Source organism: Ranitomeya imitator, chromosome 3 (genome assembly GCF_032444005.1).
Source record: "Ranitomeya imitator isolate aRanImi1 chromosome 3, aRanImi1.pri, whole genome shotgun sequence".
NCBI lineage: Eukaryota > Metazoa > Chordata > Amphibia > Anura > Dendrobatidae > Ranitomeya > Ranitomeya imitator.
This window is the reverse complement of record NC_091284.1, coordinates 306191296-306210769: the sequence shown is the minus strand read 5'-3', so window position 1 is coordinate 306210769 and position 19474 is coordinate 306191296. Positions and strand designations below refer to the sequence as shown.

At 43.6% G+C, this 19474-nt stretch overlaps 1 protein-coding gene across 1 annotated transcript in view; it reads right to left on the bottom strand.

The window, feature by feature from the left end:
• Window positions 1-19474, bottom strand: part of HNF1B (HNF1 homeobox B) — a 216197-nt gene that overhangs the window by 29943 nt on the left and 166780 nt on the right. Inside the window, exons 5-6 of the mRNA XM_069756585.1 lie at window positions 5381-5541; window positions 2862-3003 (exon numbers count right to left, since the gene is read on the bottom strand). Coding sequence (XP_069612686.1) covers window positions 2862-3003; window positions 5381-5541 — 303 coding nt within the window. The remainder of the gene's footprint in view (window positions 1-2861; window positions 3004-5380; window positions 5542-19474) is intronic.

Here is a 19474-nt window from a genome sequence, read left to right as displayed (position 1 = left end):
TTGAAGACGTACGTCCAGATAAAATATTCACTGGTGTAAGTGGGTCCCACTTCACCTACGAGCCCAGCTGCATTGGCAATATGTCTACCCCTGATCCTGATACTGAAGTTGATAATGGAATATCTATACGTATAGTCTTATTATAACATTCAATTAATTGACATAATAGAATGAAAGTATTTGTAAATGATGGGAACAATATGCATTCAAATAAATATAAACATGTTTTTGTGTATGTTGTCTACTGGAAAAATGCATCCCGACAGAAAGAAATTATACTTTTAAGAGGTCCTCCTAGCTACATAAAGTACAGACCAAAAGTTTGGACACACCTCATTTAAAGATTTTTCTGTATTTTCATGACTATGAAAATTGTACATTCACACTGAAGGCATCAAAACTATGAATTAACACATGTGGAATTATATACTTAACAAAAAAGTGTGAAACAACTGAAATTATGTCTTATGTTCTAGGTTCTTCAAAGTAGCCACCTTTTGCTTTGATGACTGCTTTGCACACTCTTGGCATTCTCTTGATGAGCTTCTAGAGGTAGTCACGGGGAAAGGTCTTCCAACAATCTTGAAGGAGTTCCCAGAGATGCTTAGCATTTGTTGGCCCTTTTGCATTCACTCTGCGGTCCAGCTCACCCCAAACCATCTCGATTGGGTTCAGGTCTGGTGACTGTGGAGGCCAGGTCATCTGGCATAGCTCCCCATCACTCTCCTTCTTGGTCAAATAGCCCTTACACAGCCTAGAGGTGTGTTTGGGGTCACTGTCCTGTTGAAAAATAAATGATGGTCCAACTAAATGCAAACCAGTTGGAATAGCATGCTGTTATGAACAGGTAATTCAGAACCACAATGGACATTGAAGTTCAGAGCACACAAAGTGACCTGACAATAACCAAAAGACATAGGACGAGCTCTGAGACGTGGTAACTCTGCTGACCGCAATCCCTAATCCTATCCAACCACACTAGAGGCAGCCGTGGATTGCGCCTAACGCTCCCCATGCAACTCGGCACAGCCTGAGAAACTAGCTAGGTCTAAGTAGGAAAAATAAGCCTACCTTGCCTCAGAAATACCCCAAAGGAAAAGGCAGCCCCCCACATATAATGACTGTGAGTAGAGATGAAAATACAAACGCAGAGATGAAATAGATTTAGCAAAGTGAGGCCCAACTTACTGAACAGACCGAGGATAGAAAATATTGCTTTGCGGTCAACACAAAACCCTACAAACAACCACGCAAAGGGGGCAAAAAGACCCTCCGCACCGACTAACGGTACGGAGGTGCTCCCTCTGCGTCCCAGAGCTTCCAGCAAGCAAGAAAAACCAATTAAGCAAGCTGGACAGAAAAAATAGCAAACAAAAATAACACAAGCAAAACTTAGCTTATGCAGGAAGACAGGCCACAGGAACGATCCAGAAGGAAGCAAGACCAATACTAGAACATTGACTGGAGGCCAGGAGCAAAGCACTAGGTGGAGTTAAATAGAGCAGCACCTAACGACTTCACCACATCACCTGAGGAAGGAAACTCAGAAGCCGCAGTACCATTTGTGACCACAGGAGGGAGCTCTGCCACAGAATTCACAACAGCATGCCGCTGCAAGATGCTGTGGTAGCCATGCTGGTTCAGTATGCCTTCAATTTTGAATAAATCCCCAATAGTGTCACCAGCAAAGCACCCCCACACCGTCACACCATGCTTCACGGTGGGAACCAGGCATGTAGAGTCCATCCATTCACCTTTTCTGCGTCGCACACAGACACGGTGGTTGGAACCAAAGATCTCAAATTTGGACTCATCAGATCAAAGCACAGATTTCCACTGGTCTAATGTCCATTCCTTGTGTTCTTTAGCCCAAACAAGTCTCTTCTGCTTGTTGCCTGTCCTTAGCAGTGGTTTCCTAGCAGCTATTTTACCATGAAGGCCTGCTGCACAAAGTCTCCTCTTAACAGTTGTTGTAGAGATTTGTCTGCTGCTAGAACTCTGTGTGGCATTGACCTGGTCTCTAATCTGAGCTGCTGTTAAGCTGCGATTTCTGAGGCTGGTGACTTGGATAGTCTTATCCTCAGAAGCAGAGGTGACTCTTGGTTTTCCTTTCCTGGGGTGGTCCTCATGTGAGCCAGTTTCTTTGTAGCACTTGATGGTTTTTGCCACTGCACTTGGAGACACTTTCAAAGTTTTCCCAATTTTTCGGACTGATTGACCTTCATTTCTTAAAGTAATGATGGCCACTAGTTTTTCTTTCCTTAGCTGCTTTTTCTTGCCATAATACAAATTCTAAAAGTCTATTCAGTAGGACTATCAGCTGTGTATCCACCAGACTTCTGCACAACACAACTGATGGTCCCAACCCCATTTATAAGGCAAGAAATCCCACTTCTTAAACCTGACAGGGCACACCTGTGAATTGAAAACCATTCCCGGTGACTACCTCTTGAAGCTCATCAAGAGAAAGCCAAGAGTGTGCAAAGCAGTCATCAAAGCAAAAAGTGGCTACTTTGAAGAACCTAGAACATAAGACATAATTTCATCTGTTTCACCCTTTTTTGTTAAGTATATAATTTCATATGTGTTAATTCATAGTTTTGATGCCTTCAGTGCGAATATACAATTTTCATATTCATGAAAATACAGGAACATCTTTAAATGAGAAGGTTTGTCCAAACGTTTGGTCTGTACTGTATGTTTACATTCAGGGGGCAATTAATGGTGTATGGTATGGCTGACCACCATGTTTAAAATAGCACTTGTGCACTTCATTCCTATAAAAAAGGAGTATCCTGTTTCAAATTCACTTTTATGTCATTTGCATGTTTTCTAAGTGCTTCCAGATAGCAAAGACTTACTTTGTGTTATTGCCATGACTCCAGAAATAGGTGCCATAATAAGGTTCTGTGATTGCTGAGAATTGTGGTGAACTGATTGTGATAAACTGTGAATATTCGTCAAGGTGCTTACAGGTGGCAGACCTCCTCCAGATACTGGTATCTGGTAAAACAAAAAGTAAGATATGTTATGCAAATCTACAATATAACAAAATAACCACAGACCATACACATCTAAAAATCAATAAAATATGGGTCCATTCACGACTCTACTTGCACTACAAGTATTAGCTAAGAGTGTCTACCTTTTTCTTTATGTAATTTATGGGGTCGCAGGCCTCAATCCACCAATAATCAAAGCTACTGAAACAGTGATATACATCACATGAAAACTATTTTAACTCCTTGCATTCTTGTTTTTTCCTTTCCTTATAAGAGCCATAACTTTTATTTATTTTTTATATAAGAAAAGCCATTCCAAGGTTTTTATTTTTTTCTCGTTACATTATTTACACATCCAATTAATTTATTTTATATTTTAATAGATCTGACTTTTAAAAATACAGCATTACCAAAAGTGTATATTTTTAATTTCTTAATTTTTAATAGCGTAAAAGAGGGGTCATTTTATTTTTTATTTTTCTCATTTTTTTTTAAATCTTTTATTTTACTTTTCATGTATATATTAGTCCCTTTAGGGAACTTGAACCTGCAATTATCCGATCGCTTGTGCTATATACAGCAATGTCACAGCATTGCTGTATTTAGCAGCAATAACGGACTCCTATGAATGTCAGCCATGATCTTATTGCCGGCCCACCAATAAAGGATTAAAACGATGTGCCCAACTACCGACTCACATTATATAGCGCTGTCACATATAGCAGCATTTAACATGCTACCAGGCGTGGGTGGAGCTCTACCCACCCACTGCTGTTAGAGGTAGATGATGGGTGACCATCACAGCCATAATTTACCGGGAAATACATTTTTGCATTGGAAGCACTTGATGGTCCCACGTTTGTTTTTTGGTTAATTGTTGAAACATTACAATAGTTACTATTTATGACCACTTTTAGAAAGAGGACAATATCTACAACTACGAACAGTAAGAGAGTGTACTGACATTACAGCATGGGAACACAGCTGATTCTTTCTGTGACATAAAACAAGTTTTTAAGCAGGCAGGAAAATGTTTTATCTTTACCCACAGAAAGTAGCATCTGTGATCCCACACTGTCCTGTCTCTGTACTCTTTTGCGTCCTTTCCTGTCCAGGAGCTGTGTTATGATCAGACCATGGCCCTGTATGGACAGACACAGCCATTACACAGTGGCCAGCAGGGACACATTTATAAAATTATCTCAGCACAGGAAAAAAAATTAACACTTACAATAGTGAAACTTATCTTTATTCTGAGATCTATTGAATAAAGTGTACTTTGTAGGGAAAACCCATTAACTGTTTAGTTGACTTGAAAACTTGAAAAAAAGTGTGAAACCGTGACTAGATATCATAACCAAGATCCTATCTCAATATGTAATTGGTGTAATAATAATAATAACAGCAAATACTTCCAATTAGAAATGTACAGGAACACATGGGCTACTTGCACAGTGAACAAGTCTGTATGATCATGTTCACACACCACCAAGAAACCTGAAGACACAAAAGAGAATAGTAAAACCAAAAACACTCAGTTTGAAAAAATGTTGCAGTAATCCGCAAGTGCTAGTAAAAGATGTAAAAAACAGGGTATTTGGTTGATACGTTTTTTGCAAAAAATGTATACTAAGCTGCTCAATTAGAAATGTACTATAGTTTTTCTGATTCACTGTTTCTTTCCTCATGTGAAGGCATTGCAGGACCTTAGGTATCCATGGTTACTTCCACTGATATAATGACAGTTAGTTAGCTAAATGCTAATGTTGTAACCTTGGATTTCTAAGGTTCTGCAATGCCTGCACATGAGGAAAGAGACATAGCAAATAAAAAAAATACACTACATTTGTAACTGGAGGCATTTGCCAATATTATTATTATTATTATTACACCTACTATGTATTAGGATAAAATTGAAGATAGGAATATCCCTTTAAACAAAAAAGTTCTGAGTGTTGAATAAAGAAGCCAAAGACTGGAAATTAAAAGGGAAAGTATTTACTAAGTGAACAAAAGTCCTGAATCTGAACTACCCCTTCAAAGAGTAGGCTTTTGGAGAGCCAGTTTTATCAATGTGCAAGTCATCTGCAAGGAAAAACAAACACTGTTCCACCCACTTTCTACTTTGTAAGGTATTTAATCAATAAAAAGTGAACAGCTCTTTGTTACATTTATTGGTCAGCTTCAAAAAGGCCTTAGAGTGGGTCAGAGACCTGTTTTTTACAGCAAACTGTCCATTGCAGATTTTTAGTCTACAATGCTTCTTTGTTTACCGCTGACCCTGTGAGAACCTTTAAAAAAAAGAATGCTGTGTGTTTTGCTTGCTTGTCTCTCTTATCTTATCAGCTCTGCAGCTACAATAGACCAGGTGTACTCACCAATTTACCATCAGGTGAAAGCATGTTATGGCCATGATCCAAGCTCACTGGAGAAACCTGCTGGAGGACTGACTGACTGGTCAACATGGCATTGTTACCATGGTGATTAATAGTTGATGATGAAGTGACCTCGCTGTTTCCTTGTTGATTGTATCTTACGCCTGCAAAAATTAAGCATCCACATTACTCTAATGTACAGTCTAGGAACACTGCCTAAATATATAAATGCAAAAACAGGACAATAGCCGAGTGTATGAAAGAACACAGACTCAAATGTGATATTTTATGCCAGAGATATGCTCTTAATTTAAAGAGAAGCTTTCACTTGCTTAAATAAATGAGTTAAATATATTGTACAAATCCCTGTCCTCAGCTGATTTTTCCACTTTTCTGTTTTTCTCTGTGTTACACCAATACAGAGATATTCATATGAGTTTCTTATGGAGCACAACACGGGAAATCTTAGTTCAATTGGGCCTTTCTTCAGAGTCTTCACTGGTGGAAAAGGGGTGGGGTGCTTTCACCTTTCCCTACGAACACTGCCAATCACAGCTCAGCAGTTTGATAGACTGATACATTAGCTGCGGAGTAGTGATTGGCAGTGTCTAGGGGGTGGAGGTTGAAACTAAATTTAGCAAGCGACACTACTCTGAGCAATTTAGCAAGCGACACTACTCTGTCCTCCTCCTCCTGGACCTGTCTTCTGCCTTCGACACTATGGACCACTCCCTCCTGTTACAGATCCTCTCATCTCTTGGCATCACAGACTTGGCCCTATCCTGGATCTCATCATATCTAACAGACCGGACATTCAGTGTCTCGCTCTCCCACACCACCTCCTCATCTCACCCCCTGTCTGTCAGTGTTCCCCAAGGCTCAGTTCTAGGACCCCTACTCTTCTCCATCTACACCTTCGGCCTGGGACAGCTCATAGAATTCCACGGTTTACAATATCATCTCTACGCTGATGACACGCAGATCTACCTATCTGGACCCGACCTCACTTCCTTACTGACCAAAATCCCACAATGTCTGTCTGCTATTTCATCCTTCATTTCTGCTCGTTTTCTAAAACTGAACATGGACAAAAGAGAATTCATCATCTTTCCCCCACCTCACTCTACCCCTCCACTCGACCTATCCATCAATGTCAATGGCTGCTCACTTTCCCTGGTCCCGCACGCTCGGTGCATCGGGGTGATCCTTGACTCTACCCTCTCTTTCAAGCCACATATCCAAGCCCTTGCCTCCTCTTGCCGATTCCAATTCAAAAACATTTCCCAGATCCGTTCCTTCCTTGACCATGAAACCACACTAGTGCATGCCCTTATCATCTCCCGCCTCGACTACTGCAACCTCCTACTCTCTGGCCTCCCCTCTAGCACTCTGGCACCACTCCAATCCATCCTAAACTCTGCTGCCCGACTAATCCACCTGTCTCCCCGTTACTCCCCAGCCTCTCCTCTCTGCCAGGCCCTTTACTGGCTTCCTTTTGCCCAGAGGCTACAGTTCAAAACACTAACAATGACATACAAAGCCATTCACAATCTGACTCCTCTATACATCTGTGACATGGTCTCCCATTACCTACCTACACGCAACCTTCGATCATCTCATGATCTCCTTCTCTACTCCTCTCTAATCTCTTCCTCCCCCAACCGCATCCAAGACTTCTCCCGTGCTTTCCCTATACTCTGGAACTCTCTACCCCAACACATCAGGCTCTCACCTACCACACAAACCTTCAAAAGGAACCTGAAGAACCACCTCTTCCGACAAGCCTACAAACTGCAGTGATCCGTAGTCTACTGAACCGCCACATGACCAGCTCTACCCTCACCTAGTGTATCCTCACCCATCCCCTGTAGACTGTGAGTGTTCGCGGGAAGGGTCCTCTCTCCTCCTGTACTTGTGTGTGCCTTGTTTTACTCATGTTTATTGTACTTATCTATATTTGCCCCATTCACATGTAAAGCGCCATGGAATAAATGGCGCTATAAAAATGAATAATAATAATAAATCCCCCTGAGAAAGCTCTGAAGGAATGCCCAATTGCATTGAAACCAGAGATTTCACATGCTGCATTCCAGAAGAAATAAATGTTAATATTTCTGCAATGGAGTGGAACAGTGCAAAATGGAAAATGTGGAAAAATCAAGAGATTGCAAGTATGTTTTTGCAAAGTTTTGACTGCATTTTTTGAGCAATTGACAGGTTACACTTAAGAAACACTGTGTCTAATGTAACACGGTGTTTATTTTTGTCAAATTCATATGAAATCTTAATAATCTTCGTAGGTCCACATGCGAGCTAAAAAAATAAGAATGTACAGTAGGGTGCCATAGAAACCTAGAAACTTATGAGTACACTTGTGCACATGAGGCCATAGATCTTGTAAGTAATAACCTCAAAGGCCTTTATAGTATGTTATGTGTAATCGCAGATAGATAGATAGATAGATAGATAGATAGATAGATAGATAGATAGATAGATAGATAGATATCGAATATAAGTATATAAGGGGACAATACAAATATCTCGCTGAGGATCTGTTTATACCAAGGAAGGTGACGGGCACAAGGGGGCATTCTTTGCGTCTGGAGGAGAGAAGGTTTTTCCACCAACATAGAAGAGGATTCTTTACTGTTAGGGCAGTGAGAATCTGGAATTGCTTGCCTGAGGAGGTGGTGATGGCGAACTCAGTCGAGGGGTTCAAGAGAGGCCTGGATGTCTTCCTGGAGCAGAACAATATTGTATCATACAATTATTAGGTTCTGTAGAAGGACGTAGATCTGGGTATTTATTATGATGGAATATAGGCTGAACTGGATGGACAAATGTCTTTTTTCGGCCTTACTAACTATGAATAAATATGATAGATAGATAAGAGATAGATAGATAGATATGAGAGATAGACAGATAGATAAGTGATAGATATATAAGTGATAGATAGATATGAGAGATAGATAAGTGATTGATAGAACATTGTTTTATGTATCATATCTTCTGAAGTTAGTCAACTGAGTATAAAATAAGATTATTTCTTTCTGCTAAAAGTAGTCTTTTATAAAAGTTAGTAGACCATAGAATTGCCAGAGCTGGTAACAGTGTAAACATTAATTAACCCAAGCAATGTTACACAGACATTCCTCGTGCTGTATTTTTAACCTCAGGCATAGCTGAATAGTTATTGAGCTTGAAAAACTCAAGTCCACGGAGTTCAATCTTTCTGTATTACCCCAGTGTTCACCAGGAAAGGCAAACAATAAAACTAATCTTAACCACTTTCAGTTTGTGAAAGTGGGAAAATATCTGCCTCCAAAACATGAGAGAGACAATATAGCCACTTTTAAAATAAACTTTTAAACATTTAAAAAAATAAAAAAACACTAAAATACTAGAAAGTCAACAAGATTTTTATTTATTATGAGCAATAGTAAAGCTTTGTTTGTAACAGTTTTAATAACTATATGCTAACAATAGCTGGTTTTGTAGAGTAAATTTAAAATAAAGGTACCGTTACACTAGACGATATCGCTAGCGATCCGTGACGTTGCAGCGTCCTCGCTGGCGATATCGTCCAGTGTGACAGGCAGCAGCGATCAGGCCCCTGCTGTGCTGTCGCTGGTCGGGGAAGAAAGTCCAGAACTTTATTTGGTCGCTGGACTCCCCGCAGACATATTTGAATCGGCGTGTGTGACACCGATTCAGCGATGTCTTCACTGGTAACCAGGGTAAACATCGGGTAACTAAGCACAGGGCCGCGCTTAGTAACCCGATGTTTACCCTGGTTACCATCCTAAAAGTAAAAAAAACGAACACTACATACTTACCTACAGCCATCTGTCCTCCAGCGCTGTGCTCTGCACTCCTCCTGTACTGGCTGTGAGCGTCGGTCAGCCGGAAAGCAGAGCGGTGACGTCACCGCTCTGCTTTCCGGCCGCTGTGCTCACACAGACAGTACAGGAGGAGTGCAGAGCACAGCGCTGGAGGACAGACGGCTGTAGGTAAGTATGTAGTGTTTGTTTTTTTTACTTTTAGGATGGTAACCAGGGTAAACATTGGGTTACTAAGCGCGGCCCTGCGCTTAGTTACCCGATGTTTACCCTGGTTACCGGCATCGTTGGTCGCTGGAGAGCGGTCTGTGTGACAGCTCTCCAGCAACCAAACAGCGACGCTGCAGCGATCCGGATCGTTGTCGGTATCGCTGCAGCGTCGCTAAGTGTGACGGTACCTTAACTCTGTTCGGAATTTGTAAAAACCTGTGGAAGCAGATGTTAAAGTAGGTCTTGACATTGTAGCTCTCACATGTAATTAGGCCCTAATAACCAAGATGGCTAGGTCTTACAGAAGCATAAGCACTTATGCCTCTATTCACTGCATAATGCTCACTAAGCACTTACGTAGAAGAAGTCAGGGACTGGACCTACTCCTATGTGCAGAAGCAACCTGTGTTGTAAATTTACAATGGTTTAAAGACAAAGGACAATCGTTGCAAATTTACGGCGTTTGGTAGTTATCCAGTCTTTATTGGGTACCACTGAAAGTACCTAGGACAGCATTCCAGTAATATATGTATAGTATTATTTTTTATTAATAATAATAATGGTTATTATTATTATTTGTTTAGACAAGTAACTCTGTATAGATGTTAACGAAGTTGATCATATCAGAAATCAGACATTGTATTTATAACCATTTTTCAAACTTCTATATACACTGCTCAAAAAAATAAATGGAACACTATAATACCACATCCTAGGTATCACAGAATGAAATATTCCAGTTGCAAATCTTTATTCATTACATAGTGGAATGAGTTGAGAACAATAAAACATAAAAATTATAAATGTAAATCAAAATTAATATCCTATGGAGGTCTGGATTTGGAATGATACTGAAAATCAAAGTGTAAATCAAATTACAGGTTGATCCAACTTCAGTGGAAATGCCTCAAGACAAGGAAATGAAGCTCAGTAGTGCGTATGGCCTCCACGTGCCTTTATGACCTCCCTACTACACTTGGGCATGCTCCTGAGGAGGCGGCAAATGTTCTCCTGAGAGATCTCCTTCCAGAGCTGGATTAAAGCTCTTGGACAGTCCGTGGTGCAACGTAGCATTGGTGCATGGAACAAGACATGATGTCCCAGATTGGATTCAAGTCTTGGGAATGGGCAGGCCAGTCCATAGCATCAATGCCTTCATTATGCAGGCTGAAACACTTCAGCCACATGAGGCCTAGCATTATCATTAGTGTTGAGCGATACCGTCCGATACTTGAAAGTATCGGTATCGGATAGTATCGGCCGATACCCGAAAAGTATCGGATATTGCCGATACCCGATACCAATACAAGTCATTGGGACACCAAGTATCAGAAGGTATCCTGATGGTTCCCAGGGTCTGAAGGAGAGGAAACTCTCCTTCAGGCCCTGGGATCCATATTAATGTGTAAAATAAAGAATTAAAATAAAAAATATTGATATAATTACCTCTCCGGAGGCCCCTGGACATCACCGCTGGTAACCGGCAGCCTTCTTTGCTTAAAATGAGCGCGTTTAGGACCTGAGAATGACGTCGCAGCTTCTGATTGGTCGCGTGCCGCTCATGTGACCGCCACGCGACCAATCACAAGCCGCGACGTCATTCACAGGTCCTAAATTCCTAGAATGAGGAGTTTAGAGCCTGAGAATGAAGTCGCGGCTTCTGATTGGTCGCGTGGCGGTCACATGAGCGGCACGCGACCAATCAGAAGCCGTGACGTCATGGAAGTCCCTAAACGCGCTCATTTTAAACAAAGAAGGCTGCCGGTTACCAGCGGTGATGTCCAGGGGCCTCCGGAGAGGTAAGTATATCAATATTTTTTATTTTAATTCTTTATTTTACACATTAATATGGATCCGATACCGATTCCCGATACCACAAAAGTATCGGAACTCGGTATCGGAATTCCGATACCGCAAGTATCGGCCGATACCCGATACTTGCGGTATCGGAATGCTCAACACTAATTATCATGCATCAGTAGGAACGCTGTAGGAACACTGCACCTGCATATGGTCTCACAATGGGTCTAAGTATTTCATCCCGGTACCTAATGGCAGTCAGGCTAGCTCTGGCTAGCACATGGAGGGCTATGCGGCCCTCCAAAGAAATGCCTCCCTACACTGTTACTGATCCACTGCCAAACCGGTCATGATGGAGGATGTTGCAGGCAGAACATTCTCCACAGAGTCACCAGACTCTCATGCCTGTCACATGTGCTCAGTGTGAACCTGTAATGCAATCTGTGAATAGCACAGGGCACCAATGTAGAATCTGCCATTCTTGGTGTTCTCTACAATCTCTAATCGCCCTGCACCCACTTGTGGCGATCGGGCCCTCATACCACCCTCATGCGGTCTGTTTCTGACAGTTTGAGAAGACACATGGATGTTAGTGGCCTACTGGGAGTCATTTTGCAGGGCACTGCTCCTCCTTGCAGCTGGGTTGTTGCCCTCATTGTCCTCTTACAGTCCCTACATGTCTCCTGACTTGTCTCTTGGTATCTGCTCCATGCTCTGGACACTGTGCTGACAGACACAGCTACCCTTCTTGCCACAACTTGTATTGATGTGCCATCCTGAAGAGCTGCACTACCTGAGCAATGTCTGTAGGTTCTAGACACTGCCTCATGCTAGTACAGTACCTGTAGAGGGTGAGAGCAATGAGAAAATGCAAAAGTGACCAAAGCAACAGCCAAAAAGAATAAGAAAAGGGACATGGTCTGTGGTCACCCCATGCAGAACCACTCCTTTATAGGGGTTGTCTTCCTAATTGCCTATCATTTCTACCTGTCGTCTGTTCCATTTGCACAACAGCAGGAGTGTTCCCTTTATTCTTTTGAGCAATGTATATGGCCAAACACATTTTGTGCAATAGTCAAAGGGCCAAACTTTAGGCAGAATAAGCACCTAAAATTGTCTTAAAAAACATATTAATAATCTCAAGCTATTTAAGTGGGATGTTTAGTTAAAGCAAGACATGACTTATCCAAAAGAGGTCATAACTTGCTGACTAGTGGGTGTCCCACTGCTGGGACCCACACTGATCTGTAGATCAGGGATATTTTATCTTAGACTGGGAACTTTTGTCCCCATTTAAAAATGTTGCAGATTGAACTTCCAACGGTCTTTGTATTCATTCTTTATGGGACTGCCAGGAAATTGTGCAGCACTTGGCAGACACAAAGGGAACTAATGAAGCATAGGTCAAGCATGTGCACTGTCTTTCCATTCTAAGTGGCACAAAAGTTCCCAGTTCTGCCGATCGGTGCACATACTAGTAGTCAAACCTTCATCAATAAACAGGTTTCACCCATCGATCAACAAGTTATCACCTATTCTGTGGATAGGTGTTAACTTGTTTCAACCCAAAAAACCCTTAAATGAGGAAAGCAGATTAACTCTCTAAAGAATTGTTTTACACTTAAAGGGACTCTGTCACTTGAATTTGGAGGGAACAATCTTCAGCCATAGGGGCGGGGTTTTCGGGTGTTTGATTCACCCTTTCCTTACCCGCCGGCTGCATGCTGGCTGCAATATTGGATTGAAGTTCATTCTCTGTCCTCCGTAATACATGCCTGCTCAAGGCAATCAGGACAGAGAATGAACTTCAATCCAATATTGCAGCCAGCATGCAGCCGGCGGGTAAGGAAAGGGTTAATCAAACACCTGAAAACCCCGCCCCTATGGCTGAAGATTGTTCCCTCCAAATTCAGGTGACGTCACCGCTCTGCTTTCCGGCCGCTGTTCTCACAGTCAGTGCAGAGGAGTGCAGAGAAGCAGAGCGCCGGGGACAGACAGCGGTAGGTAAGTATGTACTGTTTTTTTTTTTTACTTTTACGCTGGTAACCAGGGTAAACAACGGGTTACTAAGCGCAGCCCTGCGCTTAGCAACCCGATATTTTCCCTGGTTACCCGGGGACTTCAGGATCGTTGGTCGCTGGAGAGCTGTCTGTGTGACAGCTCTCCAGCGACCAAACAGCGACGCTGCAGCGATCGACATCGTTGTCGGTATCGCTGCAGCGTCGCTTAGTGTGATGGTACCTTAACACTCTCCTCGCTACTCATTTACTTCTGTTTATTCATTCAATGGTTTCAATTCCTAAAGGTACCTTCACACTGACCAACTTCACAACAATATCGCTAGCGATCCGTGACGTTGCAGCGTCCTGGATAGCGATATCATTGTGTTTGACACGCAGCAGCGATCTGGATCCTGCTGTGACATCGTTGGTCGGAGCAGAAAGTCCAGAACTTTATTTTGTAACTGGATCTCCCGCAGACATCGCTGAATCGGCGTGTGTGACGCCGATTCAGCGATGTCTTCACTGGTAACCAGGATAAACATCGGGTTACTAAGCGCAGGGCTGCGCTTAGTAACCCGATGTTTACCCTGGTTAATAGTGTAAATGTAAAAAAACCCAAACACTTCATACTTACATTCCGGTGTCTGTCGCATCCCTCGGCGTTCTGCTTCCCTGCACTGTCAGCGCCGGCCAGCCGTAAAGCAGATTACAGCGGTGACGTCACTGCTGTGCTTTACGGCCAGCCGGCGCTCACAGTCAGTGCAGGAAAGCACAGCGACGGGGGACAGACACCGGAATGTAAGTATGTAGTGTTTTTTTTTTTTTACATTAGCACTGGTAACCGGGGTAAACATCGGGTTACTAAGCGCGGCCCTGCGCTTAGTAACCCGATATTTACCCTGGTTACCAGGGGACTTCGCATAGTTGGTCGCTGGAGAGCTGTCTGTGTGACAGCTCTCCAGCGACCACACAGCGACGCTGCAGCAATCGGGATCGTTGTCTAGATCGCTGCAGCGTCGCTAAATGTGACGGTACCTTAAGTGAATCCAGTTTAAATTGGTAACAAAGACTTACAAGGACCTCCATAATGCGTCTCCTTTAGTGATGAGCGAATATACTCGGTACTCGAGATTTCCCAAACACGCTCGGGTGTCCTCCGAGTATTTGTAAGTACTCGGAGATTTAGTTTTCAGTGCCTCAGCTGAATGATTTACATCTGTTAGCCAGCATAAGTACATGTGGGGATTCCCTAGCAACCTGGCAACTCCCACATGTACTTATGCTGGCTAACAGATGTAAATCATTCAGCTGTGGCACTGAAAACTAAATCTCTAAGTACTTATAAATACTCGGAGGACACCAGAGCATGCTCGGGAAATCTCGAGTACCGAGTATATTCGCTCATCACTAGTCTCCTTCACACTTCTCCAATCTGATCTCCCAATACCTTCATACACATAATATCTAATCCTCACGAGATGTTTCATTCCTCCATTCCTGTATGTTCCTCACCCAACCATCTCCACGATTTTTCCCTAGAATCCACCATGCTCTGGAATTTAGTGCCTCAGCATGTCCAGATGTCTTCCACAATTTAAACCTTCAGACACAACCTGCAAACTCAACTACTCAAAAAAAGTCCACAAACAAGAATCCCACTGTCAAATTACTACCAATGGAGCTGCTGCAACCTTACGTCCTACTGACTCCTTCCACAAACCTTGTAGATTGTAAACTTGTGAAGTCCTCTCCCCTTCTGCTCCAGTCTGTCACTGTTAGTTCACTGTATTTTCAATATGTATTTTGTGTGTAAACCTTCTTTACAAGTACAGCACCATGGATTTATTGGTGCTTTAAAAACTATTATTATTATTATTATTAATAATAATGAAAATGGTCACACTTACCGTATTTTTCGGACTATAAGACGCACTGGAGCATAAGACGAACTGGAACATAAGACGCACCCCAAATTTTCAGAAGGAAAATAGGGGAAAAAATTGTGTCAAATGGGGGTTCATCTTACAGTCCAAATTCAGCTTACCGGGGAGTGGTTTCGGCACTGGTGGAGTAGTCACAGAAGTTGTTTGGTGGTCAAGGCTGGTGGGGTGGCCTCCGGGAAATCCCATCCCAGGCTGGTGCGGTGGTGCTGCTGCTCTGTGGGGTTGCAGTCACCTGTGGGGCTGCAGTGCTCTGTGAGGATATGTGGGGCTCTGTGGGGCTGCGGTGGCCTGTGGGGCTGCAGTGCTCTGTGGTGCTGCGATGCCCTGTGGGGCTCTGTGTGGCTGCAGGGCTCTGTGGGGCAGCGGGGCTCTGTGGGGCGGTGTTGTCGGGGTTCTGTGCTGGGGCGGCAGCGGCTCTTTGTTCTTCGGTGGGAGCTTCGCCGGCATTTCGTCAAAGCCCGGAAGCCCCCGCAGCTCCGTTGCTGCTACGCGGAGGCCTCCGGAAAGATGGCCACCGGTGGCCTCTGGAAAGATGGCCACTAGGGGTGGCGCATGCTCAGATTATAATCTCATCCCGAGATCTCGGGATGAGATCTCGTTGCCGAGATTTGAATCTGAGCATGCACCACCCCCGGCGGCCATCTTTCCGGAGGCCACAGCATTGCAGCAACAAAGTTGCGGGGGCTTCCGGGCTTTGACAAAATGCTGGTGGAGCTTCCCACACAGCACAGAGTCCCGCTGCCGCCACACCACAGAGCCTGACATCACCGCACCACAGAGCACAACTAAAGCCACACCAGCTGCATCGGGACCTCAACCACCGGGACCACCGCTAGGATTTGTAAGTATATTGCAACTATAAGATGCACACCCATTTTCCCCAAAAAAATTTTGGGGAAAAAGTGCATCTTATTGTCCGGAAAATACGGTTTACAGTTTCCTAAGGCAATCTATGACTGCTTTCGTCCCTTTTAATTTATTATAAGTATTAAAATATGATTACAATTCTCATTAGTGTCACTTTATGGAGTAATAACTGGAACGCTTCAATGGATCCCAGTGATTCTCAGACTGTTATTTCAAGAAATTGCACTTCATGATAGTGGTAAAATTTGTTCGATCTGACTTTTATTTGTGAAAATATCCCCAAAATTTGTTGTGCAATTTCTCCTGATTATGCTAATACCCATAATGTAGGGGAAAACTACTGTTCTTATGCTGGGCAGGGTGTGGAAGGGATGGAGCAACGTTTAACCCCTTAGTGACAGAGTCAATATGGTACTTAATGAACAAGCCAATTTTTACAATTCTGACCACTGTCACTTTGTGAAGATATAGCTCTGGAATGCTGTAACATATCCCACTGATTCTGAGATTGTTTATTCGTGATATATTGTACTTCATGTCAGTGGTAAAATTTCTTCAATATAACTTATGTTAAATGTAGCAATTTTCAACCTTTTAATTTTTATACCCTTTAATCAGAGAGTGGTGTCACACAAAATAGTTAATAAATAACATTTACCACATGTCCACTTTACATCAGCACAATTTTGGAAACATTTTTTTTGTTAGGACATTATAATGGTTAAAAGTTGACCAGTGATTTCTCATTTTTAAAACAAAATTTACAAAACCATTCTTTAGGGACCACCTCACATTTGGAGCGAGTTTGGGGGGGTAAATATAATAGAAAATACCCAAATGTGACACCATTATAAAAATTGCATCCCTCAATGTGCGCAACACCTCATTCAAGAAGTTTATTAACCCTAAAGCAATGTGGAAGGAAAAAATGAACATTTTACTTTTTGCACAAAAAGTTTACTTTTGAACCATTTATTTTTTATTTTCACGAAGGTATCAGGAGAAACTGAACCACAAAATTTATTGTGCAATTTCTCCTGAGTATGCCAATACCCTGTGTGTGGGGGAAAGCCACTGTTTGTGTGTATGGCAGGGCTCAGAAGGGAGGGAGCACCGTTTGACTTTTTGAGCGCAAAATTGGCTGGAATCGATGTTGGGTGCCATGTCGCGTTTGGAGACTCCCTGAAGTACCTAAACAGTGGAAACCCCCCCAATTTTAACTCCAACCATAACCCTAACACACCCCTAACCCTAATCCCAACCCTAACCATAACCTTAACCACAACCCTAAACCTAACCCTAGCTCAAACCTAATCCAAGCCCAACCCTAACCCTAGCTCCAACCCTATCCCTGGCCCAACCTTAACCCTAACCCAACCGTAACCCTACCTATCCCCAACCCTAACCCTAACTCAAACCTAGCCCTAGACCCAACCCTAGCCCAAACCCTAACCCTAACCCTAGCCCAACGCTAACCCTAATGGAAAAATGGAAATAAATATTTTTTTTATTTTGTTGTTACCTAACTAAGGGTGTGATTGTTAGGTGTTGAGTTCCCACCGCTGCACAGGGGGAATCTCGAGCCATATCCGCTGCGGTCTCCCAATTTCCTCCAGCTGTAGTGGAACCTGCTCAGCGGAGACGTCGGTCCCAGGGTCTGGCTCAACCTGATACTGTGCAAATGGTTACTGCTGCCTTTCCAGGCTCGTCATCTGTAGCCAGCACTGATCAGCAGCGAGCAGGCCTTTCTGGGACTAAGTCCTGCTTTTCCCATATTGAGAATGCCCCCGGGAGGACCTCTCATTGAAGGTCGGGGGTCACACACTCAGGTCCTGTAGCAGCTCCTATTAGTCCACTAGGAAGGTCCTGAAGAGCTGCAACTATAAAAGGTTCTCATGGCCGCATGGCCATGCGCTAGTATCAATTATGTTTAGCTTATGACAGTGGATACTCTACCACTCTGTATATATTATTATTATTTATATATATAGCACCATTAATTCCATGGTGCTGTACATGAGAAAGGGGTGACATACAGGGTTATAGATATCGTTTAGAGTAAACAGGTTTACCGTGACAGACTGGTACAGAGGGGAGAGGACCCTGTCCTTGCACACTTACATTCTATGGGAAAGTGGGGAAGAGACAGAAGGTAGGGGTATACAAGTATAGGGTATATAGGGGTATAGGTATATAGGTATATGTGGTGTGAGGCTGTTTAGCTTTGGGGCAGGCAGCTAGCATCAGTGGGGGCAATTAGCCTTGGCTTAGCATCTGGTTCCTTCATGTGTGCGGTTAGCACAGAAGAGTTCCAGAGCAAGCACAACCCTAGTTAGGGTAATAGTTTCTGTGTACAGTGCGACTCTGTGAGGCAAAAGAGCTCGCTTCCATTTCATATGGGGTGAAGTTTAACCCACGTGTGATCTCAGTGTCTATCCGCCATTACTTTGCAGCAGGTATTTCTGCACAGTGGACCCCGGGCTGCAAACGCACCTCGTATCTATCTTTCTATTACTCGGTGCATTCCGCTAGCCCAACAGTATACTAGCGCCAGGGTCTGGCTAGTAATGGCGGACAAACAGCGACTGGAGCGGTACATCCAGCAACTGGAGGGCAGGTTGGCGGCACTCGAGCATACAACCTCAGCTGTGGATGTTACCGCAGTAGCTGTTCAGGCTGCTAGCATGGCTGCAGCAAGTTTGTCCACTGCCACCCCTGTTTTGACCTTATCCCGCTGCCAGATAAATACTCTGGTGACAGCAAGCCATGTAGGGGATTCGTGAGCCAATGCGCTATACACCTCGATACACCTCAAGCTCCTGGCTGCACGTTTTACAGAGCGGGTAAAGGTGGGATTCATTATATCCCTTCTGTCGGACAGGGCGTTGGAGTGGGTGGAGCGTGACGATCATGTGGTGCAGGGTGCTCCTCGGTTTCTGAGCACTCTGAAACAGGTCTTTTTAGGACCTCGAGTCACCCATGATACGGCGCTCCAAATGCTGGCATTGACTTAGGGTTCGTCCATGGCTAGCCATTTTGCTGTCCATTTCTGGACTTTAGCATCTGAGCTGGAGTGGCAGGATAAAGCCCTCATCCATGTATTTTGGAGGGGACTGGCTGACCATGTGAAGAACACTTTGGCCACTAGGGAGATTTCCGCCACACTGGAGGAGCTAATAGCAGTATCAACTCGCATCGACCTTCGCTTTAACGAGCGAAGGTTGGAGTGAGCCCAGTGTAGGCAGAGGTTTCGGCTGGCTCCCACCTTCGCCAAACCTCTGGAATCTCCAGTCCAGGCGTTCGAGTCACATGAGGCCATGGAGGTGTCACGAGCGGGATCTAAGTCCCAGACCGCTCGTGCCCTCAAGGTCTGTCATGTTTACCGGCAGTCAGGACTTCTTGCCTCCAGGTGTTCTTAGCGGTCGGGAAAACATC